The 26,190-nt window shown below is 47.9% G+C and overlaps 1 protein-coding gene across 4 annotated transcripts in view; it reads right to left on the bottom strand.

Annotated features, from left to right (window-relative positions):
- Positions 1-260: 260 nt before the first annotated feature.
- Positions 261-26,190, bottom strand: part of fut8b (fucosyltransferase 8b (alpha (1,6) fucosyltransferase)) — a 56,739-nt gene continuing 30,809 nt past the window's right edge. For 3 of the 4 annotated variants that reach the window (XM_057016404.1, XM_057016405.1, XM_057016406.1), the window contains 9 exons: positions 24,727-25,378; positions 18,613-18,731; positions 17,523-17,685; positions 15,109-15,223; positions 12,210-12,447; positions 8,148-8,394; positions 2,593-2,769; positions 2,362-2,512; positions 261-1,871 (listed from right to left, as the gene is read on the bottom strand). In XM_057016404.1, the coding sequence (XP_056872384.1) occupies positions 1,536-1,871; positions 2,362-2,512; positions 2,593-2,769; positions 8,148-8,394; positions 12,210-12,447; positions 15,109-15,223; positions 17,523-17,685; positions 18,613-18,731; positions 24,727-24,929 (1,749 nt within the window). In that variant the 5' untranslated portion in view covers positions 24,930-25,378 and the 3' untranslated portion in view covers positions 261-1,535. The remainder of the gene's footprint in view (positions 1,872-2,361; positions 2,513-2,592; positions 2,770-8,147; positions 8,395-12,209; positions 12,448-15,108; positions 15,224-17,522; positions 17,686-18,612; positions 18,732-24,726; positions 25,379-26,190) is intronic. The other variant, XM_057016408.1, reaches the window with a different exon arrangement.

Raw genomic sequence — 26,190 nt, 5'->3', positions numbered from 1 at the left:
TGGTGTCAGGTTGAGACGCCGGGTGCTTCCGGTGGAGAGGAAAAGGCAAACACAGAAATCCACAGATGCCCTTCAGGAACAGGGCACTGAAATTGTTGTTAAAAGTGAGCGGGGTGGGGTGGGGGGGTCAGAGTGCCACTTTAAAACGTGCGAAGCGGCGCTGGAGCCTGTGCTGCCTGACTGAACGAGCAGGTGTCGTCCATTAAAGAGGCGGCGGAGCAGATGGCGAACAAATATCAGCAAAAACACAAACACATCAATAGCGTGTTGGCTTCTCAAGTTTATTCAATCGGTGGTTATCAAAGACAATGCCCAAGAACACAAGTTATGGAAACAAAGAGCCTTCATGGTGGAGATTTGGAGTTTGATATGACGTAAGAAATTCAAAACTTAGCCTCCATAGCGTGTGTGTTAAACGAGCATGTAAAAAGTAAAAAAAAAGAAGAGAAAACATGAAAAAGGAAAGGAGAGCAGAGTTTAAAAAAAGAGGAGTGCTTCTTTTGGTGGGACTCGGGACGGCATCTTTGTGGCTGCAGCTGTGCGCCGTCATCCACCTGTTGATCTCCACGGCTCCCCAGAGCTGGACTTCACCATGATTCAAAGTGCTGCAGGGGCTGAAAGTTCACCCCCCCATGACAACATCCGGGCTCCTGCACACGACAGAGTGAGGAGAAAAAGCCAGAAGCGAACACAAAAAAAGCCCACGCCACCCATCAGGAAGCAGGCACCGGGTCGTGTCATGGCCTCTTCATCACACACACGCACCCACACCCACACCCACACCCACACCCACACCCACACCCACACACACACACGTGCGCTCAAGCTGTACAGTATATAACACACACCCCCATCCACGCCAAATCAAAACAGTAAAAAAACACTTTGCCAAAGCACAACATGGTATCTTAAAATTAATTGCACATGTGGAAGAAAGATGGTTGGAACCGTGATTGAAAAAGGGAGGAAACATGAGACAGTACATTCAACGAAAGAGGAGGGGAAAAAGAATTAAAAACCACTGAAAATAAATTAAAAAAAATCGACTGTTTTTCCAGTTTCTTTTTTTTTTCATACCATTGATTGAAAGCTAACTCTGGGTTACGCCAGTCTCACAATAGTCCCGGACTGGTCTCCCGTCAGCGAGCGGTGTCACTTCTGTGGATTTCTTTTTCTTTTTTAAATTCTTTTTTTTCCCGCTTCATTGAAAATCAGTGTTCGATTTCTACGTTGTCTACAGACCCAAAGCCACGGGGAGGGACGGGGAGTGGAGGGAGATCAGCGGGGAGGGTGCGAGTCTGATCTGACATATGCACAGGCCTTTACACACACGCGCGCACACACACACGCGCGCGCACACACACAGTGCTGTTCCCATTCGTCTCAGCCCTGCATACAGACTTCTTCTTTTCTTCTCGGCTTAACGCGCTAAGTACGACTCTCTTCTGTACAAAAGCAGCCTCCTTCCCTGGAAACGGAGTCTGTGTGTTTCCTCTCATTTTTCTTTCTTATTTGAAGAAGCAAAAATGACTCCTCTACTTCTGAGCGGTGAGCAGTTTGTCCGCCTCGGGGTACGTCGGGTACTTCACCGTCTCGATTTTCTCCTTCACCTTGTAGGAAGGGTACAGGCCGGTGCGGCCCAGTTTGCGGTTGACGCCCTTGGAGTACCCGTCCCAGTGGTTGCCGGCCACGCCCACGACGTCGCCGGGCTCCAGGGGAATGTCGTCACCGTGGCGCGGCTGGTGGGGGTAGACGGCGATCTGGTTGTGGGCGTTTTGCCCTCCGAAGTAGTAGATGTCATCCAGGGAGTAGAAGAAGGAGGAGGCATCCGGGTGCAGCATCTGCATGAGCTCGTAGGCCACACGGCAAACCTGCGGCAGCAGCAGACATGATGTTCATCAGCCCGCGTCTACCAACTGAGGATTCCTGTCAATAATTCTGGATTTCGGGTTTTTCCGATTGTTGATTTTAACCAACAACAGCCGGTAATGAAGGCTTTCGCAACATAAATAAGCTGCTTAGTCAAGAGAACACACAAATTATCTCTCAATCCTGGTGAAAACCCAATAATGGGACTCATTACAGCCAGATCCCTGAAGTGGACTAATAAAGCGAATAGGAATTATGTGGATTACAGATTGGTGGAACCGACCACATTCAGTCTGTGTTACAGATGTTCAGAAAGGACGACAAACGCCTTTGTGATGAAGTCGGAAAATCTTGTGTGTGTGTGTGTGTGTGTGTGTACGCGCTGGAATGTGGGTGTGATCGCGGAACAATGGCGACGATCATCACGATGACCTCAGTACTTTTAACTGATGTGAGCCTGGGAGCAAAAACCATTCAAACTGCTGGTAATACCTGCGAGGAGAAGGTGCAGACCAGGAAGTCGGTCTGGGACAGGAAGTGAATGTCCAGGATGACCCCTCGCAGAGAGTTCTCGGTGTAGCGGTTATGAAGCCCGGCCGACCACGAGATGGAGTTGTCGCTGATGAACTCGTATTCTGGATACCTGGGAGGGACAAAGGAGCAGTGACGCGTGTCAATTAATCGAATACTTGTGGTTAAACCCACACAGACACAGTAACTGACTTATTCTTAGCCTCCTGCAGCAGGGAGGGATCGTCAGTGGCGAGGTAAACCCGTTTCTTGTCCACATGGACGCGCCTGGCGAGCAACTGGAACTGCTCCTCCACGTGGATCATGTACTCTTCGATTGGATGGAAGGCCGCCTCCGTCCCCACCTTATCTGTCCTCCTCACATGGACCCTACAGACAGACAGACAGACACGGTTACAGCCTGCGGATCTTTATGTGTATCGGCATCTCCCACCGGAACAGAAGAAGAAAAGGTCCTACTATTATTCTCTGTAAAGCCAAACAGGTTTAGAGGCTAAAGCTGCTTTTACGCTGAGCCGATCTCTTTGTCCGGCTCCGTCTTTTTTAATTTTTTTTTTTAAATACATCTGACAAATCTCTGCGTCTTTGCTCAAATATCCAGGCAGAATTAAATGGGGGCAAAAACAGACAAATCTTCTGTTTTTACAATGTTTTCTTTCATGTTTCAATCACAGCAATCGAAAAAACGAGCAATTCTACCTTGAGTTTAAGCTCAACAACCTTAAAAAATATTTTCACAGATGTTTGTCTTCCCGAGATGACCCGGATATATCTAAAAAAGATGGATGGATGGATGGATGGATGGATGATGGATAGATAATATAATAATATAAATAATGAATATTTGGATGGATGGATGGATAGATAATATAATAATATAAATAATGAATATTTGGATGGATGGATGGATGGATGGATGGATGGATGGATGGATGGATGGATGGATGGATGGATGGATGGATGAAACATGTCTTGTTCCAGTAATTTCAACTTTTGTCATTTCTCTCGATCTACTTGTGTTCCGTCTTTTGTCCCATTTTCCTCTCCCATCACTGTAAAAATGGCAGCGCCTCCAATTTTGCTTGCACTTGAATGGCGAGTTTAGAGAACGTTTCCATTGTTGGCCCCCCACAATCAAAAGGAACGATGGCGCAGGACGAAGAAAATGAGAGGAGTAATGACCAAAAATAGGGGAGCTCAATTATACGCTCTTCCTTTGTCATCTTTTCCAGGATGCAAGAACAAAGAGGACACACACAGCAGCACGCGTAAACACAACAAAGGATGGAGAAGAATGGGCCCAAAGAACTGACCAAAATATATAAAATATGTGTAGTATATGGCTGTTGTGTGTCAGTTCTCAATTGATATTTTCTTTTCAATGAAGGGATGCTGTCATGTTCATTTCAATACTCAGCATTTTTAAAAATGTTCACACTGGACTCAATTCAATTTCAGGTCTTTTCTAATTCCTGGTTAGAAATGGGACCGCCGGGGATGCTCTCTGCTAACAGATGCCTCACTCAGGCAGCGAAACATAGAACAAGGAAGAGCAGGAGAGGTGGGCGGCAGCGCTGTCGCTCCTTTATTTAGCTCGCTTTCTCCAATCAGACAGAGGTCTGAACTCCCGCCGAGTGCATTTTTTCCTTTGTCTTGCCCTTTGCTCTCTCTGCTGCAGCAGATGAGTCCGTGCCGAGACATCCCTCAGTTCCCTGTCTGCCCCCCAAAAATCTCCCACACTACTGCCACAGTAATTCAATTCATTTCTCCCCGTTCATGTTGCCGCGGCGCCGCAGGGCCGTCGGCTGTGGGCGGAGAGAGCGAGTGTTCAGACGCGCAGAGAGCCGACGATGACGCAGAGTCGCTCGGCCCCAAAGCTGCGGCTGCCATTAACATTTGAGCTTTGATGGAAAATAAATAGCAGCAAGCACCTAACAGGCCAAATTGGGAAAACATTTTGTCTGCATTTTAATGGAAATAAAAGAATTAGAGATGGAAACAGAATCGATTTATCGATTTTCACGAGGCCAAACTCTGGTCCTGGGGTTGCCCGTTCGAAACACGTTATCATCAATAAACTGTGACCCACCCAGCCGGAACAAGCGGGCCAAATCTGTCCAATTTAACATCGCGCTGCACACAAAAGCCAGTTTAGACAATCATTTGTGCACTTGCAAAGAGCAGCCACCAAGATCAGAAGACGAAAGCGTTACAGACATTTTAAATGATGGATTTTACTTTTAACTCATATTGTTCCTTTATTATTAATGAAGTACTTTATGTCACCGATTTCTATCAAAATGCAGTGGGTCAGGGTTAGGGTTAGGGTTAGTGGGTGGTGGCGCAGGACACCCTGAAAGATAAATATAGTACATCCACCTCTTTGTTACCACGTCACCGTGGTAATTACATTTCTCCGGTATTTGCAATTTAAGCCATTATCTCGCCTTGACTCTCTCACATCACGCATATCATATTGAGCTTATAGCAGCTTTAAACGTGAGGATTGCAGCCCACATCATAGATGGCGAGGACGACCCCCACAGGCCCCCGCCGAGGCTCTTAGAAAAAATGCTGCCTTGCTTTTGGGGCATTCTCCATCAGCTCCTGCATCTCACATGGCTTCTTCTGCATTAGTACCGCTCACGTTCAATTCTTTCTTCACACACACACACACAACACACACACACACACACACACACACACACACACTGGAATGAATGCATCAAGAGCTCAGAAAGATAGAGGAAAGAGAGATAAAAATGTTGTTCTACAGCGCCCCACGTTTCAATAATGCATTCTCGAGTGATGGAGGGGGAGGAAGGGGGGGTAGAATATATGAGTGCATGGAAAGGAGAAACAAAGAACACTGTGTAACACTATTGGAACTGAAAAGATACTGTGTGGGAACGAGAGTAAGACATGACTTTGGAATATAAAAAAAGGGGAAATAATAATCGGGGCAGATAAAGCAGGTGGAATGAGAACAAATGAAAAAGCACCAGATTGAAAAGGTGTGATATGCAAGATTAAAAAGACCAAAGAAAACGAGCGAAAGGAGTGTGACCGAACGCACACGGCAGATAAAGCTAAACCAGGATGATTCACAGATGACTGATTGTACAGGTTTCCTGTTGGCATTTGTTTTCCACTTCTTTTGCTCCCAGAGGGGTGGAGTCAGTCTCGTGGCAGGGTGCAGTGACTGGAGACAACTAAATTAGGCAGCAAATTACTTCACACTCATCCACAAAAGAGAGCGTATGGCAACCCCCCCTCCCCCGATGAAATTAGTTAACAAAGGAAATGATATGGCAGCTATTTAATTCTGGATGAAACGATGCATTAAGACAGGTGAGATTAATGGAGTCAACACACAGAACGGATGAAGGGCCTGACAGCAAGAGGTGGAAACATAATCAAGCATCTAAACTGTGAAATCTTCAGACACTGCGATCTAAAGTGGCTGAGAGTGTTTGTGACTCCACACATCCCCGCGAGGGCCGGCCCTGGAGGGGACCGAGCCCCTCGCCGTGATGAACGCTTTTCCAATTACGCTAAATCCCAAGTCGGTTCCAAGCTGCGACCGCAGAAACTCCGGAGACAGCACGACGCAGAGACGTCGGAATCAAAGCAGAGACAACATCAAAGGCTGAAATCAGACTCGCTGGTGGCGTATTTAGAACAGTTAAACTCATCACCGCTGTGGCTTTTAAGCGTGCAGGTAATTCTAATATTAGGACTCCAAGGTGAGCAAAAAGAGGATATTGTTATAGCTAAATGATTAGGGCAGCGTCGTCAATATTTTTAGACTTGTAATGATCTTTGATCTTTAGTGCAAGACCAACAGGATAGAAAATTAACAAAATTAACGTGACTTCATTTATGTTGCTGAAGTAGCTGCTACAGACATCTGTACTAATAGAGGAGGGAAAAGGAGGCATTCATTAAATGAAGGGCAGAGGGAGGTCAACGGCTCCAGGATACACACTTGAACACACTTCATTATGATTTCTTCCCTTTAAGGTGTCCAGTTAGTCCATCCAACAGGATTATTAAACACCTTGTTGTGGATTTGGACTTGACAACAGTTCACAACTGTTTAGTTCAGCACAGCCTTTGTGCTACGTGTTTGTTTACTCTGATGATGACGCACGTTGCTAAGGTAAAAGAAGCCACAGGAAGTCAGGGTCATGGTCAAGCTTCTCTACACACATTTATGACCAACCACTGTGCACCAAAGTGCAAAAGAGACAGAAATAAATGATTCCACAGCTTTGGAGCAGCAGGCTCGGTCACTCTTTGTTTTAAGACACGTTAGGATGGTGTAATAAAGCTCTCAGATCACACTGCTAGAAACCTGCAATTCAAAAAATATACATCAAAAATGTGTGTGGGGGGGGGGGGGGTAGATTTAACACCACAAGCACGTGAGACATTTTATTATTTCAGTTTCGAGAGTTCAGGTCCAGGTCAGTAGTCCACTCGTCAGTAGTCCACTCGTCAGCAGGCCACTCGTCAGGAGGCCACTCGTCAGTAGTCCACTCGTCAGTAGGCCACTCGTCAGGAGGCCACTCGTCAGTAGGCCACTCGTCAGGAGGCCACTCGTCAGGAGGCCACTCGTCAGGAGGCCACTCGTCAGTAGGTCACTCGTCAGGAGGCCACTCGTCAGTAGGCCACTCGTCAGTAGGCCACTCGTCAGGAGGCCACTCGTCAGTAGACCACTCGTCAGTAGGTCACTCGTCAGGAGGTCACTCGTCAGTGGGTCACTCGTCAGCAGGTCACTCGTCAGTAGGTCACTCGTCAGTAGGCCACTCGTCAGGCTGACAGAGGTACCCTGGTGTAACATGCAGAAGGATGGAGCCACGTCAGAAACCATCCAGATGCAGGGAAAACACCGTTCAGTCAGAAATGACAGCGAGCAGCACGTCTGAAGTCTGCGTCGTGTTCCAGTCAAATCAACAGAGTCCGAGGATCCTCAGTGTCAGGAGCAGCTGTCAAGTATAACGTAACTAAGATAAAAACGGACATAAAACAGATCACTGAGAGAGCAGCTTCAGTGTTTTGAAGGGCTCTGGAGTTATTTTTGAGTGTAGCTGATCAAATCAGGTTTTGGAGCTGAAGCTATCAAGGTGATGCTAATCACCACTGATTTAGGGGAGCACATCCGGTCAGGAGACTTAGATCACAAGTTAGGCTATGTTTCTAAAATAAAGGTCTGCTTCAGAGGTAAAACGTTTCTAAAAAATAAATATTAAATGTGATGTTTTGTTCTAGGGCCAAAATGAGGCTGAGGAAGCAAAGGCATCTTCATCATCACCACCATCATCATCATCATCATCATCATCACCAGCTTCCCTCACAGCTGCCTTTAGACAAACTAAAGACTTTTGCAAAGTTTATGAAACGTTACGGCTCCACTTGTTCTTCTTCTTGGGTGAAAATAGCGAAAGTTTATGGAAAGTTTGAAAGCCTCCAGCTAATCAAAGCTAATTTACCTTTACGAACATGTTTTCCTGAATGTTCAAAAGACAGAACCGGTTTCATCCAGTCTTGGAAACTGTTTGTTCTCGTCTCTAAAATGCGTTTTTATTTTCCTTCTTTCAATAAATATAGATTTTTGCCCCAAAATGTTTTCTCTGTGGGAACTAAAAGGTTCATGGTATCGAAACAAAGAGAAGAACTCCAGTATCCCGACAACAGTCGACAGAATGGAAAAACACGCTCTAAAAGCAGCGGGATGTTCTTACCCGACGATGGGGTGCTTGAAGCCCAGCTTGGCGGTGCTCTGCTGGATCTCCTTCTCCAGCCAGGCCTGCGGTCGGACCAGGTACTTGACGAACTGCGACACCCACCAGACGGAGGGGTCGCCGTGCAGACGCTGCAGACGTGGAGCCAGATCTTCAGGGATGGCCAGAGGCAGGTAGGGGGGGCGTGGGTGCAGGCTGTCCACGATGGGCAGCTCTACAACCTGGACATCCTTATCGTGAGCCTCTCCTGGAGGGTCCGAAAGGAGCATGTTGGGGAAGGAAAAGACACACGATCATTAGTGTTTGTACGGAAGGAGAACGAAGAAATGCTTCCTCTATAATCCCAGAAGTTTAGGAGCAAAGTCTGAGCTCTCTTTCCGCTGGTTAAGGGCCCTGAAACTCAGGATCCAGTTTTTAATTCTTCCAGCATCTGTAGCTTTGCTGCTCAGCAGCAGCTTGATCCCTCTAGTCTGCAGGATCATATCATGTTTGAGGCAGACTTCACCTCTAGTGACGGTCTGGCTGCTCCCCTTATAGAGAAGATCCATGATGAGGAAGGCTGATCACCATCTAAATGTCGCAGCAAAAACTCACGTTAAAAAAAAAAAAACCAAAAAAAAAAAGAGCTTGTTCTCTTGCTGAAGCTGTGCATGTTTGCTGAAGGATGAAATCTTGTACATTCAGCCGCTCAAGTGGATTACTTGAGATCCTTCTGGCTCTTCCATCAGCCTGACCATTCTGGTGTGACCTCTGCCATCATTAGCATTTTCTCCCAGAGTGCCGCACCTCTTTACATCCATTTATTACAAAGATCTATGGACATAAGCAGATTCCTGAAGGACTGCAGAGCTGAGCTGATTAAATGTCCGCCCGTCTCAAACCACAACCCAGATTCAACGCAAGCAAAAACCCCCTCTGGTGCAATCCTGCAGCTCTGACAGGAGAGAAAGCATCCCAGCGGGAGACGCACGGGGGTCCAACAAAGACCAGGAGACACGTTTGCCACAGAAAATGACAAAAACTCCCCATCCAGACCTAAATGGATCAACTATTTTGTGGTCCAACCCTCGCGGTGGGGCTATTCAGCATTCAGCTTTGTTCGCTCCTGCTGTGTTTCCAGCATGAATCCAACTCCCCAAACCCGGCTTTTCTGATTGACGGCTGCTCTTTCCTTGTCCTTGCTTAAAGGCCAAGGTAAGCTCCTCTATATCAAGGTTCTGTGGGCCAGAGGGGGATGCCGGACCTGGATTTAAAGGCGGTGGGGTGGGGGGAGGGGGGGATGGTCTGGCTGTGGCTGCTTCAGGTTGAGCCCTGTTTGGCAGAAGGATGAGTGTGTTGGACTGCAAAGGTCACCTCGCCGCCCGCCCAGAACACCGTCAGAGCGCTCCATCCACCAGGCCAGCTGGCCGTACAACAGAACACAAACAGGTAAACCATGTGGCGTATCCTGCCTCGCGGGGGCCAACGCAGACGCAGACATATACACATAAGAGGGCCAGTGCTGTGTTTTATTTGAGATGTTTCCCAAGCCTCATAAATAATGTACGCACGAGAAGTAAAGCAGGAAGAAGTAGGAAAGGTGATCTAAAGGTGTATTCAAATAAAGACACACACACGCACGCACGCACCCAGTCCCAGCTAATCTCATCACACCAGAAGGGATATGCCTGGCAGACACATCCTTCACTCTCTTTCAGTCTCGAAACAAGAACATTTTTCATGTCCGTGCGGATGCGCGAGCGCCCAAACCGCTGATTTACGTAGAAAACCAGTCTGAGGCCGGTGTTCTGTCAGAGCTAAATGGCTTCGCTAACTGCTGTAGACAGACCCTAATAAGGACGCAAACAAATCCCCGACACACTTCCTGATAAATGCCACAGCGAGTCATTCAAAACGGCAAAAAAGCACACTCAAAAAAATCTCCAGAAACGTGCGGAGGAAAAGACAAAACTCCGGCTGACACAGAGCGCGAACCTTTGCCTGAACATGAGATGAATATAAATTTGTAAAAACGTGAAATATTGAATTGACAAAAACAGAAGGAAGAGTCCCAGACCCGCCTGTGCTTATATAACAGCGCTGGGGTGATTCACTGAAGGGAAGCAGGCAGATCTGCCGATCTTGGCACCATGTTTTCCTCCCACTGTGATTTAATTAGATCAGAAACCTCCTCTATGCTTCATCACAACTCCCAGATTCTCGGAGATGTCCTGTGCGTCTCTTTTCCAAGCGGACGGGCCTTTATAGCCACGTCAAACGTAATACCAATAAATACTGCAAATATCGCAAGATCATGGTGGAAAACTGAGAACTGTGAGTGACATCATGCAGCCCTCTTCATTCATAAAACATTTGAGGCAATTTCAGAACTTTGTTTCAGTCCTACAGTGGCAGGGAACATTGTCCTCCCCCCCGTTGCTCGATATCTCCACAGAGGACCTCAAAGGAAGACACTCGCTTTAGCAAATTAGCTCTTTGATCAAGGCGTTAGTGTTTCAAAAATAGATTGGTTTCCCCCTATAGTCTGTCCAGGATTGGCGTGTTTTTAAGCAGGCCTGTGAAAGCGTGCTAAGCTAACATCATTCTGAACTTCAAAGGTGTGGAGGAGACGGTGCCAGACGGGAGGCCAGGTCCACAGACCTCTGGAGTTCTGGTTTTTCTGTTCCATTTGTCCAGAATTGGACGCCTGCCGCGGTCTCCATCCAACGATGTTGCTAATTCTGTGGGGAGGGAGGCTTGTAGGATGAAATAAATTATGAAACAAAGGCAATTTAAGCCACATTACACATGATTAGCATAGCGGGAGTTATGAGAAGGAAATGATGCAATTTCCCTTTTCCAGCGTTTGTGCCTGCCGCCATCCGCACACCAAAGAAGAGCCTTCATTAGCTCCATGATAAGAACCAATCAAATCCATGCAAAGGAAAAAAAAGATTGCATTGATTAGCTAACAGAGGCACTTGCATTCAAACCATTTCCAGCTTTCCACCTATTATTATTCAGTCCATTCAAATGCTATAATTGTTCGGGCTTGGGCGAGCGTTGAACCTAATTAAGGAGATATCCAACGTATATCTAGTTATTAATCCGAGGATGTAGCATCCCTTTGTGGTTGAATGCCCAAAGGAAAGTTTCTGCCTGCAGTTAATAAAACAGTCATGACCACACATGCAGCCAAGTGCCCAACAGACTGATTAGCTATGCCTAGCCAGTTAGCCGGCTTGGCCAACTGAAAATACTGCAAATTGCAAGATTTCAGAATCCTAAAAAGGCCTGGGGTAAAGACAGGGTGTTTCTGGGAGGGCGGCTCTCGTGCTGCACGGCTATAATACATACAAGAGGATGTGTCCAAGACAGATAGGACAGACATTAGATAGAGAAGGACACGTGAAAGGCAGCAGAATAAGAGAAGGAAGCGCAGGAGATAAGAAGGGGGAGCCCAGGAGAGCGCGAGGCAAATGAAGCGATGGGGGGAGGTGAAGCACCGAGAAGGTGCAGACACCAGAAAAGGAAAAGGAACAGAGTGGAAATTGTTCATGAAAGGAAGGGTCCCAGAGCCAGTCCTCCGCATCACCCCACCACTTGTCCTCATTTACAAATTCTTTGGTTTTGTCAGCTCGGTGCAGGTGGATCCATTTGTTCTGTTGGATGATCCATTAATCACGTTAAAACTTTCAGTTTCAATTAAAGCCCACGATCTGGTCTTACTCATAATGAATGAGCCACCGCAGCGTCAGAGGAGGGGAATCATTTCCTACAAACAGGCCCATCAATATTTCATCTGATGCTGCCTGGTGGGAGGTATACAAAGCCTCGAATGTGCATCTGATTTCCTTTAATATTTCAGCTTAGGTGCGAGTGCTGAATGACTGCACTGAGTATAAATACTGACATGACCTTCAGGTGTTGGTTCAGATCTATGAAGATCTAAACAGACACACACTCACCCGAAACCAGCAGAATCCATCTTCAGGAGCCGCGAGCTAAAGGTTAGCGCTCGTATATTCGACACTTTGCTTCAGAGACCCTGACTAAGACACATGGGAAGACGAGAGCACTCACCCGACCAGTGTCCGGTGGTTGCACCCGACCGATCCGTGCAGGTGTTGCTGACGGGCAGGAAGACGGTCTCCCAGCCGCCGGGGGCGTAGCGCCAGTTGTGGGACTCCAGGATGAGCGTGCGCTGGGTGCCGTAAGCGATCATGAAGCAGTACACCACGTGATGGAGCTGGCAGCCAAAACCACAGCCCTTATTGATGTTGCACACCAGCTTCCTCGCCTTGCTGCAGTCTGGAGGGTTCTAGAGGGAGCAAGGGAGGAGGAGGAGGAGGAGTGTTTCAACATTTTTATTGCTTGACCTTCGTCTTGTATCACTCAAAACCCTGAAGTCAAACTTAATAATGTGGCTCATATTGTTCCCTCCGTCTGTCTGTTCTATACTCTTCTAAACTGGTTCTTAGTCTCAGGTTATTGTTTTTAGTTTTCCTCTTGTCTCGCAGCACAAAGACAGATTTTTGTTTCTTCTTCTGTGTCTTTGATCGAGGTCAAACAGGAATTATCCTAAATTCAGTTACCAAACTATCCGGGCGTGTTTCTGAAAACTGCACGATCGCTCGTTGGCGTCACGTGTGATTAAACTTTAAGGGTGTTCCAAATATCCACGTTTTCAAGAAAACAGAGTGAAAACTGTGTCTGTGTCACTATTTCAGCTTTTTCAGTTGTTTGTATCTGTCATGACTTCCTCCCGCTACTTCCCCCCCAGCCTTTCATTGCTGAGATCCTTTTCTCTCTGATACCCCCCCCCCCCCCCACACACACATAAATTAGCTACAATATAATATAAGAATTATATAATTATAAATGAGAAGCAAGGAGAAAAACCCCTCCCTTTTAAGAATAGAATTGTGGAACCCAACAGCGTGACACGAGTCGAGTTGTCAAGGGGTGCAGGATAGGTTGTGTTTCGCCCGTTAGCGAGCGACTTGCTGAGGCTCACGCCAGCCATCTTCCTAAACAGCAATTACCGGCTGATAGGAGTGTTTTCCTTATTAGGATGCTGCAGCTGTGGATGGTTCATACTGTAGTAATCAGGCCACATGCCCCCCACCGGCTATCACTTTCAGGAAAGGGAGACAGGAAGGAGGAGGAGAGGGGAGGGGACGGGGAAGAAGATGGCGGGATAAAAACAAGCCGAAATTGCGTGGGTGATAATGGGCGATGGAAAAGAAGTGGCGGGGAGAGGAAATGAGGAAAAGAAGAGAAGGCTGAGGTGAAGGAGAGGTCCTCTCACCTCCTGAATATGAATTTAACCTTTGATCGGTAATAGAGGCAGCGGCTAACAAATGGGCCAAACAAGCCTCATCAAGTTGAGACGAAAATAATAACGCATAATGACCTGAGTGTATCGTCTTTGCGGGATGGAAGTGTGCGGCGTGGAGGACAGTCTGATATTTACACCGATAATCTCGGCTCAGCTCAGCTGAGGCGCCGTGAGACTCCCTCCATTGGTAGTGAGGACACACAGAGGCGGCCTGTGAGGGCTTCTCTGGACTAAACACCGTAGGATCAGCGGCAGGTTCACGTTGGCGAGGTCCTGTACAGCATAACCCGACCTTATGTAGTTGTGGTTACAATGTCCGTTTTGTGCCGTCTTTTTCCTCGGTGTCAGTGTTTACAATAGCAAGCCGCTGCTTATACTGGACAATGGCGGTCTGATCGTCATCATTTCAGAAAGATTTGTTTCATTATGCTCAGATTTCTTGCCGTCATTGTGGTTTTTATCCCTTGACTGTTATTTGTGGTCAACGATACCTCTTAAGCTCACTGTACACACGGGATTTGTAGACAAAACATGTACATGCAGGAGAAGAAAGGCATGTTTAATAGCGTGATGGTGGTTTCTCCCACTTTCTTATTATAACTACGTATGTAACAGCAGCTTTCTTTTGCGTTAGCACTACCTATTTTACATGACCTGTTTTGATCTATCAAAGAACTCCATCAGGCCTTTTTCTGAAGGCCCACTTGTCTCGGCTGTAAAGAGGTGCAGCATTTGTCTTTGTCTGGTATTTCCCTCCCTTTTGTGGTCTCCTCCAGGTGCATTCACAGCCTTTCGGACTCTTCAGGCCAGTGTGATGGTGCCTGGCTTCAACGACGGAGACTCTGAACGTGATGGAGGTGATACGTGGAACGGAAGCTGCTGTCCAACCACAAACCGTTTGTGGTAAGACGGAGCTAAACTAGGGAGGAAGAGGCTGTATACTGCATATACAGTAGATGTGTGTTTGCTCCACTCACACACACGCACGCACACACACACACACAAAAATCCTCAGACACAAGATTGATTCAGCTTTTGTGTGTGTGCGTGTGTGCGCGCCACTTGTGTAGGTGCCGGTGAGCCCATCTGTGCACAACTGCGTGCGTGTGTGATGAATTAGTGAAGGCAGCTGGTGGAGTGGTGTGATCCCTCAGCGGTGGTGACAGCAGCTGTTAGTGGTGCCGTCCCCGCCCAGCCAGGCTGACTGGGTTCTCTTCATCAAACGGACCGTCTCATTAACGCTGCGGCGGCCCGCGCTCCTGTGTGGGGGCCTCACCCTGGGCGGGTGGGGGCTGGGGGGGGCGGAAAACCCGCGGTGGCCACGGCCGCTTGCCTCTCCGGGCATCTCCGTCCGTCTGGCTGTCTTGGCGCACGCCGAGCGTGTCCGTGTGTTTTGCCGCACGCACTGAAGCGCTGATTCCTGCTTGTCAAATCCGACTGTTGGACCAGTCTGCTATCAAAGCTTCCACCTGCTCCGGGAGGAAACTGACGCTGACAGCTATGGAGGGCGCAAATGAGGCGAGCGAGTGTGAATGACACCCGAAAATAGGTGGCGGCACGTGCGAGGGGGAAGGTGGGGGCGCGTGAGGGGAGAGGCGGCGCACGGACAGCTGGCCGAGCAGCAGGAAGGCCTGTAGATACCTGCAGGTAGGTGATTCTGTTTTGGACCAGATCCGAGAGATCTTTCGCCTCCTTCATTCGCCACTCGCCCACGCCGTCCGCCTGGCTGAGGTAGTAGAGGTCTGTCATGATGGACCTGCGGACAAAGACGTCACACACGATGCCTTCAACACACCCGGATGTTTGACACAACGCCACGAGAAGATGATGTGCACGACGGGTGTCCGCGTGGGACGGACAGAGACATTTAAGCCAAATTGTGTTGTAAAGATGCGATTAAGCTCCGACCTTTACTTAAACCTCTGAGATAAAAGTGTTCGTTCAAAAGCTTTGCAGCAAAGCTTGTGAATTAAAGAGAAGGGTTTTAAATAATGTATAAACTCAATTTGGGATTTGACGACACCCTGAATAAATTTGCACCAAGTCACTTTTAATTCGCTGCGTTGTTTTGGGGTTTTTTTTTTAACTGTCAAAACACATTTTACAGACTAATGACGCTAATCTGACTGAACATCTGCATTTGACTTGTGATTTACTCCCATATTAGAGTTCCCACATCTTAAATGCTGCAATAAAATTCAATAAAAGCCAGTAAAATCTCAAATTATTTGTCAGCCACACACATTTGCTAATGGCTTTCACTCTGTTAGGCGCAGCATGCCTGCTTTACTGTGGGTCAAAGGTCTCTGTAAACAGGCTTTTATTTACCAACTATGGTGTTATTTCCACCCAGCAGTCAGCATCTTTTCAACCCGACTATGTTTGCAAGTGTAGTGATGGGTTAGAGATCGCCATTTTGGTCGGGACTGGAGAAGTCTCAAGGAACAACATTCCACAACAGCTTTCTGCATGTGACCTGCCTGATTCATGTATAGAGCAAACACATTCCTGAAGATACGATGTTGAATCAACCTTGCACAGCAGTGAATGGAAAGGAATCCAGCACTCGGGAGAATATGACGGCGTTCCCTGTTATGCTGTAAGGACACTCGATATGCTCTCAGAATACGTATATAAAACCCCGTCATTTCTGTCAGTGTGACTGACAAAAACATCACCTTTCTGCTTGTGTAGCTCTGATTCGAATTAAGTCTGCCATCTGCAAGCCTCTGACGGAGAATTTGTGTCCGCGTCACACGCCGCCAGATCATGAGCATCCACTTAAAACATGCCCAAGAGCTCTGATATCTGCAGCTCCAGGCAGATGCAGACACATCGGCACGCAAGCTTAATTTATTACTCACTTCTTTGACCCAAATCAGTCAGATCCTGTGTGACAGAGACTTCTCATGCACACATATTCGGCGTGGCACACGCACACGCCTGCGCACCCCGTCTGATTTAGAGTGCGCAGCAGGGTGAACGCGGCTTTTATTTCCGACTGAGGCAACATAGATTCTCATTGTCCTGCTTTGAACCACAGTGGGTGAAGAGATGTCAAATTCTCTTACAGCAGTGCACGAGGAAGCGACTGCATCCCCGATCCTCCTGCGAGGAGGAACACCAAACCTGGCCGGCGCCATTATTCAACCAGAAAGATTTAACAGACGAGCTCTGGGGGATTTGGCAGACGGACAAGGAAGCACCACACAGCCGGAGGGAGCGGAGTCCATATGCATTAGGAGTGTTTATGCTTTTGTGTTTATGTAATTCTTTGTCATCTTGGATAGAAACGAAGCCTGCAGGCTTCCCAGGCTCTTCCAGTTGGCTCGGGTAGCGAGGGATGCAGTGGATGCAGCCACTGGGCTTGGCAGCGGAGCAGAGGGTTTTGAGAGAACTGATGCTGCAGCAATGGGAGAGTGATTACAAGGTTTTGGCGTTACGTTGCAGACTCAATACGGGCTGTGGAAGTAAAGAGGACGCTCCAAATACGGGAAGGACCAGCGCTGCTGCTCCATAGAGCCGTAAGAGGAACAATGTTGGAGATAAGTGGATAATACCTATTTATTAATGTGCAGTCATCACTCCTTCCCTTAAATTTCTTCACTGTCACAGGACAATGAACAGCTGTTTCCCAGTAAGATTCCAGGACCCTGAAGCAAGAGATCAGGACATCTTTGCGAGATATAAATCTAGTGTGTGTGTAATGTGTCCATGAATCTGTGTGCGAGACTCAAAAAGAGTGTTTGGAAAGCTGCTTAGGCGGCATTGACGAAGACAATGGCTCCCATAAGCCACTTCAGCAGGATTACAATGAGGTGCTTGGTTGAGCGGCCCCCCCTCTTTCTTGGGCTGCGTAAGAGCTGCCAGAGGTGACGGGGAAGGTGAAGGTGTGATCTCTGTTCCCAGTCGCCCCGGTAACACCAGCTCAACTTCAACTCCGACACAAATGGCTCAACAAATGCCGATGCTTGATAAGGTTTGTACATCTTTAATCTGGACTGAGACAAAAGAGTGCCACTGACACGCAGGGTTGTTTCTCACTCTACTCTCACCTCTCCTGGTGTCCCAGGTCCTCCAGGAGAGTCTCGGCGTACTTCTGCCTCTCGTTGGGATCCACTTTCACCAATTTTTTGACTTCGCTGCGGACAAAATACCAAAACTCCTTGACGCCATTCTCCACCCTCCTTCGCAGCTCCTCCTGAGTGGGCCCAGGGCCTACCGGACAAAGCGGAGGGGGAGGAAGGGGGGGGGGGGGGTAGAAGACGACACACAGCTCAGTTGTAAAGCAGCGCAAACATGCTAAACTGTCGTGACCGTTGAGGCGTGATCTAAGAACATAAATATGAGATGTTGTGAGACACCCTGAATCACAGAGGGTTTTTGGAGCGTTATACTAATCCCCCCCCCCCCCCCCCATTTATCCCTGGGTGCCGCTTTGACCTCGTTGGCGAGCACTTGATCATTATTTTTTGGTGTTCTGAGTTTGTTTGGTTGGTGTTTTTTTGCCTCGCAGCCCTCTTTCATGTTTTTTCCTCCTACAGTTCAAACAACAGGAAGGAATTCTATACGCCAGTAGAGCTAAACAATGGGAAGGACCCCACATGGATAACACAGCTGCCTGCTCTATTTTCTGAAGGGGTGGGGGGTGGGGGGGCAAGGACAGCCTGGAGCAGGAGAAGGAAGGTGGCGATAGTGAAGAGGAAAAAGCTTTTTTTCCCTCTTAACGTCCTATCATGCTGTCTTTCTTCTCTCCCTCCCTCAGTGGAAAAAAGCCGGGGGTATTTTTAGCGTTTTCTTCTCCTTCGGCGCCATGTTGAGGCTGACCCGCCACCGCCCTCCGTGCCCAAATGTCCTTCTTTATTTTCTCTCTGCTCTCAGCCCCTTGTTCTGTCAGTGGGGCACTCACAGAGTTTCCGCTTCATTCCCACATTTGCCCGCTCACCTGACAGCTTCCCTGAACCTCTGACCGTCGCTCAGTGTGGCGAACGCACACACAACGGCCCCTGATGACAGCGTGGGCCCGCCATCAAATGGGCCACAGTGAGAGCCTAACAAAAGCTGACTTTAAGAACTCTAATTTCCAAGCTGTGTGCCAAATTCCTCCTTGCAAACGTTGAACACCCCCCCCCACCAGGGGCCTACCATCTCCGGTCAGTTTCTGGAAGCTGTGAATCTTCTGCTTCGCTCTGGATAACTGGTCTTCCAGTGAACGCAGCCTCCCTGCAGCCAAGGATCCAGCGTCTGCCTGGCCCTCTGGTATCCTGCGGAGGGGAGGAAGATGTGAAGAATGATCATTTGAGCCGCAGCAGAAGTTCCCCATGACACCCTGCTAGCATACACTAGTACTGGTCACTAATATAAACTGCCCATGAGGGATCTAAATATACTAACCCTAACCCTAGCCCATTTTCTCTTTTCCATTTCCTGAGCCATTACGGTACTCCGGCAGCCATCTGATAGCGTCAACTGAAAACAGCCTCCTGGTTTAAGATAATTTTCCTCATCAGCCCATTTATTTCTAAATAATACATCCAAACATTCCACCCAATACATATGCAATGTGTGGGATTATGACAAGCAGCAGTTACATGGATTCCTTGCGGCAAACTGGTAATAAACAATTACACTTGTGTCAGTATATCATTAGTGAACAATTGTTGATGGCAGCATAATAGCTATAAATGACACCATCAGCTAGACGACTGGGTCTATTAGCATCGGCTAAACTATGCAATTTTGACTTCCACTGGGCGCGATTCATCCGGCCAAACTGAAGGCACACTGGTGATCAAATCAGCCCAGGCGGCGCGCATCATTTCTATCTGCATGTGGTGAGACTCATGGAAGTAGAAAAACTATTAGGATTTCCGCTGCAAATAACAGCCCTTCAGTTTTGTTACTTTGGCATTGGAGGAAATCAACTGACACCACACACACACACACACACAGCTGACAGCCCTATTGGACAACTGTTAGAATCCCTATTATGGGAAGGACAATCAGCTAGAAACAAGAAGCCATCATTACTTTAAGAAATGAAGGTCAGTCAGTAGAGGAAACGCATTGAATGAGAAGGTGTGTCCAAACTTTGGCCTGTATTGTATATGCAGACGTACTACTCAGTTATTAGGGGTATATCAGGTTCTGGTGTCGACAACCTGTTCCAGGGCAGCTCTCACCCATCCTGGGATTGTTTTAGCATTAACACTATACTGGAGAAAATTGTATCAGCAAAATATTGTTTACACTGTGTTACTATGCAAAACATGTATTAATTAAAAAGTAACTTCTGAATAGTGTCCTAAACAGGTTCAAATATGCATCTGCCGATCTACGAAGACAAAATGACCAAAAAAAGAGAAAAAACAGCAGCTCTTTCTTTAGGAATGACTATTGAAATAATAACTATGTTCCAGTAAGGCACAAATGTGAACTGTTACATGCTCAAAGGTTGAAATTGGCTACCAAGAAATAAAAAAAAATAATTAAAAAGCACTGGTGACATTACACCGCATCAATTCCTCTACATAAATCTATTAAAAATGGAAAATGTTGGAACGCGTAGGGACATTAGTGAAGTGCTGCAAAGGCCATGTTAATGAGTCATCAAGGCATGCTAACTCAATTTGCTCGCTGAGTGAGGAACATCAGTCGCTGGCAGGCATAAAGATGAGACTTTTTAAGTTGCAACAGCCTGTCTCGCTGCACCACTCCCCATTCACTCCAGTCTAGGCTCCCGAGAAGCCACAGCCTCCCACTTCACTGCACACTAACTGAGCATTGTGCTTCAAAGCCATGGAAATAACCAGGGAGGGAGGGTCCTCCTACATTATGTAACCAATTGAAGGACAAAGAGAATCTCTCCTATACCTTTATGGCATGGAGGGTAGTCTATATATGATGATTTTATGTGAAATCGTGGGCCTAATTAAGCCCCCTGACGGATACCGAACTATTTCTAAAGTGGCGTCTAGGTCCTTGGAGTATTCAGGTACAACGAGAGAGGAAGAACATGAATCTCTACTTGATCCAGAGGTGGGCTGCCAAGGTTTACAGCAGCTAAACTGTTGAGCTCCATCGCAGCAAATACAAATCTAAGTGATTCACTTGGGAATTCAAGTCGCCCTCGGCGGTGCAGGCGGTGATGCAGCCGAGCAGGAGCGATGACGTTTCCTCCTGCGTCCTTTATGATTGGGATGTTTTCACAATGACTCGGGGCCTCCATTTTGCGTCGTACTGCTGCTCGTTCTTTCTAATTGGTTCAATCTTTCATCCGTCCACAAAACGTTTTGCCAACGCCAGCATCAGTGCACTCTGTCCCAAACTCCGGGGGTGCAGCAAGTCTTCCTTTTTTAGGAAGACGTGGCTTCCTTGATGGCGATCGGCAACACACGCCCACTTTGATCACTGTTGTACGTTCTTACGTTGAGCATTGTCATCAAAAGTGCCAGTGTTTTTTAAATTTTTGACCAGTCAAAGTAGTTCTGGGCCACAGCTCCGATCTCAGTTCTCATTGACTGTACACACCCCCATCATCTGTCCAGAGAACCTAAAGCAAAGGCGATACATGGCAGCTGTATCTAACAGCATTTTAATTGAATTATACAGGAGGGAAAACGGAGGGAGACAGGGCATAACGGGGCTGAATGAAAGCGTAGCCGAGGAGCTCCACGGGAGCCGAGCACTCAACCAGAAAGTGATGAGGTTCAAGATCCTTTCCACATCTCACTGAAACGGCGCCCCAGCTGTCCCTCCATCAGCTCCTGCCTCCCTGTGAACGGCAGCTACGGCGACGGGGACCTGGTAGCTGTGCGGCGCACAAGCTAAATGTCCTCAGATCTAATAAAGTGTGTTGGGCTTCAAAAGAAAAGCTCACACGCTGACGGCGCTGCGTTCATATTGCATGGATACCTAAAACATCCTGCGTGGCGCTGATAAAAGCCTCCCACATGATGCTGCTGGATTGTTGACTGCGCGGAACATTGATTCTTTAAGCAAATATGTGGGTCAGTGTGTCTTATCACAATCATGTGGTTTATTTTAACTGCTGGATTGTAAGCAGTCAAGCTAATAATTGACAGAGATGCATCAGAATGAAGCTGGAAATGGGTACCAGAACAATGGATTCTCAGAGAATTGGTTTGAAAGAGCTTTGAAGACATGAAAGGAACAAAGCTGTTCTCTGTACATTCTTTATTTTTATGAAGGCCGGGGTGTCATGGAAGTTGTGCTGATTCCAGACGCAGTAACTCAGTTAAGTGATTGTGAACGGCAAATTCTTGCTTCGCCTGCTTTAATGCGTCGCTTAATCCCTGGCTGACCAGCCGGAGACCCTAAAGCTCCCTACGTGACTGTGACGTCCACGCCACAGGCAGCCCCCCCCCCCCCCCCGGGCTAAGAGATGTCAGACCAAGGAACAAATGGGCTGAGAGTAAGAAACATGCAGGCGGGTTTTGATGCAGTGGCCGTGGTCACCTCACCTCGGTCCTCATTCTCCAGTTACCCCGTGCAGCTTTTTACTTTTCACACATTTCTGAAGCCATCCATCACGCTCTCCCTCTGCAACAACACCCCCTCCCTTCCTGCGTCCCTGTGCTGGCACGCCTACGGGATCGAACCGGTCCTCATCGCTCAGCAGGCTGTCACTCTCACCCCTAGCTTCCTTCGATGTCACGCCATCGGGCTGGCGGGTGCGGCGTCTCTGCGGGGGCCGTGGCTTTGTGCCCTAGGTGACCGGATGCTGCGCAGAGGGCGGAGCCAAAGGGGACGGGCGCCCCAACCCCGTGCTCACCTCTGATTAATGCTGCCGAGTGATTGGTTGGAATGCCGACTGTCCCTCAAGTCACTCAGGCGTGGCCTCAATCACCAAATCCCTGAACTGAATCTCTGCCAGTCGCACCAGTTGGAAAGTGACGGGCAGATTAATCACCCACGACGATGCCAAACAAACACACAAAAAAAACCCCCAAAAAACAGGAAAACCAGGTAAACAAGCTGAGCTGTGCATTCCGAGTGTGCAGAGGCCGTTTTCTCCTGGGATGGCGCGCTGTCCCTGTCATCATAAAAATCCATATCACATGCAAATTGCTTTAGCATGACTATCAGTCTCCATCGTAAACTGAATGAACGATGTAAACAAGATCCCTTCAGGTATGTAATGAATGCACAAAGCTGCCCATTAATGCGGTACACATCAATCTAGCGCCGCTGCACTGTAATGGCACTAACAAAGTTAAACGCTGCTCGGAATTATAAATCAATTGTAATGCAGTGGGGTTCCTGGGCGCAACAACTCAGCGCAAAGGGGTAATGATGTCGGAGTTAAAGGCATAAATATCCAGGAGGCTGCTCGTAAAAAAAACAAGCACGCTAACGCGAAGGTTGTCGCTTTAGTTGCAACTTTCATTGTTAGCCAAGGCCCAAATGACTGCAGAGAATATTCTGCCCATCATACAACATCTAGATGTCTCTCCCCCACCAAAGCCTGCATTAGGGGCAAACCGGTGTTTAGTGGCTGTTTGAGCTAGTTGATCAGAGCATTAGTGAACCGTTACATCGTCAGTAAATCAGGTGACAACCTGCCGACGGCCTGGCTCGGCGCCCGCGCACCAGTCAGCACTTTGGTAGTTGAATAAGGTGGAGACAGAGGAGCTTGAGCTGGAGGAGTACCACGAGGAGATGGACAGAGACGAGACAGGCTCTGTCAGGGATGATGGGCAGCCCGCTAACACTTCCGCCACTCTTAACAAAACGTTAAGACGTGCGCTGCGTCATGGGGGAGGTGTTTTCTTCAGGGTCTATTAAACCACAAAAAGGCAAAATTAGGCTTCGGACAACCCGGCCGCTGTCTCCGCTGAAAGCTGATAAAGCTTAACCTCAGCCAGCTAGTTGCCTGCTCGTCGCCCTGCTAAACACCTGCGGAGGCCTCGGTCTCAGATCACCACTGAATTCAATAACGATCAACAACCGCACGCCGTGTCCGGGATCCATCTGGACACAGGCGGACTCAAGGCTGTACTTGTTTTTAATGTCAAGCATTCAGCCTTTGTTACTGAGCCAATTTTGAATTATTAGAAAAGCAGGGGATTTAATCAGGGACCAGATGTCTGAAGCAACCCGTTTTCATGTCGGTGGGAGCTGACGAGGCCCCGCATCAAAGCCAATCAGCACGTTTGAAGCCCGGGTTGCCTGTTTAGATGGCAACGACCGGAAACTGAACATTCGCCACCTCGAGCCTGCAGACCGGAGGACGTAGCAATAACACAAGCTTGTGTTCACTTGTGAGGAAACACCGTTTCCACGCAGAGACAAAAGCAGAAGCGTCTGCCTCTCTGTTGCACATAGCCTCGATGTGTGAATGACGCTGTGCAGCTAATGGGCTCAAACAGTGTTTTATTGTCTGCCAAAGTAACGCGAATCTGGAGAGTTGTGTGACCGTCCATCTGTTTGTCCCACACAGATACTGGGTGGCTTTAGAGGAGACAGAATTTGGGTTTGACACGGCTCAAAGGGCCGACGTATTCAGACGCTGATTGCATTCCTACAAACACTGACTGATTCGAGCTGGTGAAAATGCATTAACCTCGAGGAGGACCGTTGTTTTCAGCATCACGGACAACATTTCACGGTTTGAAAAGTAGGGAAAAAAAAAGACACGTGTTTGTCTCCCAGTAATTAGCGACACAAGCCAGGATTGGGAATGATGAAAGTGACGCCCTGAACTTCAGCAGAGGTTTCAGTTTATTTGCACTGTAAGTTTTATAAGATATCAAAACCCTGCCAGACAATGTTACCAGATTGGGGGGGGGGCTCTTAGATTTCATTAACTTTGACTGGAAATGATCCAGGTCCAAATGTGCACAGGTCCAATAAAAAGAGGTCGGGCATACAACCACATTTTTCAGCTCCGGTTATGTTATAAAATGCAGATGTAGATTTAACTTTTATTCCTCTAGAACACTGCATACTAAATACCAACAAGATCAGAGTTTAATTACGTTTCTAAAATACATCTTCAAGAGTTGCTCAGCCAGAAACACTTTCATTTACTGCAATAAAGGGTAATTGCTTCTTTTTTTAGCAGAATAGTACCAACTTCATTAAGAACCTGGCCATTATCTTGGAAAACACAGAGTATCAAGATGGGAGGTGCACGAGAAAGGGGCGCTGATAGCTCAGCCTCAGCTGAAAGGATTAAAAGAGTTCCCTGCAGGTTTAGAATCAGGTGGCGTGACGGTCGAGGGAGCTGGCCGTTACCTGAGAGATTCAGCCATTCGCCGCAGGTCTTCGTTCTGCTGCTTCAGCCTCTCCAGCTTGGCCAAGATCTTGGAGAGCTCCCGGCTGGACCGTTCGGGGTGTTCGCTGTCTCTCACCAGGTGACCTCCGATATAGAAGAGGAGTGTGCCCCAGGCTAAGAGCACCAGGGTAATCCAGCGCCATGAACCTGCCCAGGGCCGCATGGTTTATCCCCCAAAGCCAGTAAAATGCCCTTTGGTGTGGCTGTAGACCCACAGACCCCCTCAGGCTGCCTCCTGGATGTGTGCGTGCGTGCGCGCACACACACACACACACACACCCCCACACGTGCGATTTGTAGCCTGTCACCACAGCTGCCCCAGTAGCTGCTTTGTCACTGGCATCTTTGTAACAATTGCATTCTATAAATGAAAAAAGGAGTGTGGAGAGGTTGTTTCAGCAGCTCAGGAGTGTGTAAAAGGGGAAAAAAGGCAGTGCTGACTTTACAGCCAATAAGCAGCCATTCTGGGAGTGGGCTGAGGCATGGCTCTCAAGTCCGTCTTGGCAGTGTGATTAGAGGCGTTCTCCCCCTTCACCCGGCTCTGTGCTGACCAGCTCGTCCCGCGCCGTCTCGTCGTTTCCTTCCCGTCCCCAAGTCTATTTGAGCCCTGTCCTGGGGGGAGGAGGGACAAAAAGACATGGTAATTAGTTGAGGCTTCCACTCGATGGTTACGTTCGTTACCAGAAACAAACCGAAATCCATGGAAAGATGAGGAATGCTCGAGAATGTGAAATGCTCCGGGCGGGAGAGATAACCAGACAGAGAGATAAGATGCTGCCGACTGGAATATCTTTGGGATTATATTCCCTTCCAGAGATGACGAATGACACAGATTAGCAATGAGGATTAGCACTTAGCTTGTATGTGTAAATGCACGGCGGATTGTGTATGGTAAGCGTGGGCTTAGCTGTGTTTATGTTTATGCATGTTATAATCCACATGACACAGTTAGTCCCGCCCCCTAAAAAGTTATTTTGTCCTCTGGGTTCTCAATTACCTACATGTTTGTCTCTACCCAGAAGGGTCCATCAGCATGGTCGCGACCGATTCCCCAAATGTTGCAGTATAACCCAGGCAGGGCCTGAATGTTGCCGTTCTCACGCCCTTCCTGCTTGTAGATCAAGCGCACATGCACTCAGCCCCTCTCACCCATACTAAAAAGCTGTGTACGTATTTTATTTTAACATTCCGTGCCACTTCTTTTAAAACGTGGTGCGGCACACTTCTTTTATTCGCTTCTGTTTAAACCCAAACCGCATTTAATAGTTAATGGATCCACCTGGGGCCTTCTGACTCGCACAAAGTTCCCGACGCAATCCCCCTCAGCCCCAACGACAGGCCGCGTCATTGTCAAGGCGACGTGATCCGGCGAGCTCGATGTACCACGAGGAAGAAAATAAAATCCCTGGATCATCACTCCTAAA

The sequence above is a fragment of the Takifugu flavidus genome, chromosome 19, assembly GCF_003711565.1.
Source record: "Takifugu flavidus isolate HTHZ2018 chromosome 19, ASM371156v2, whole genome shotgun sequence".
Taxonomy (NCBI): domain Eukaryota; kingdom Metazoa; phylum Chordata; class Actinopteri; order Tetraodontiformes; family Tetraodontidae; genus Takifugu; species Takifugu flavidus.
This window is presented reverse-complemented; position numbering and strand designations above follow the sequence as displayed.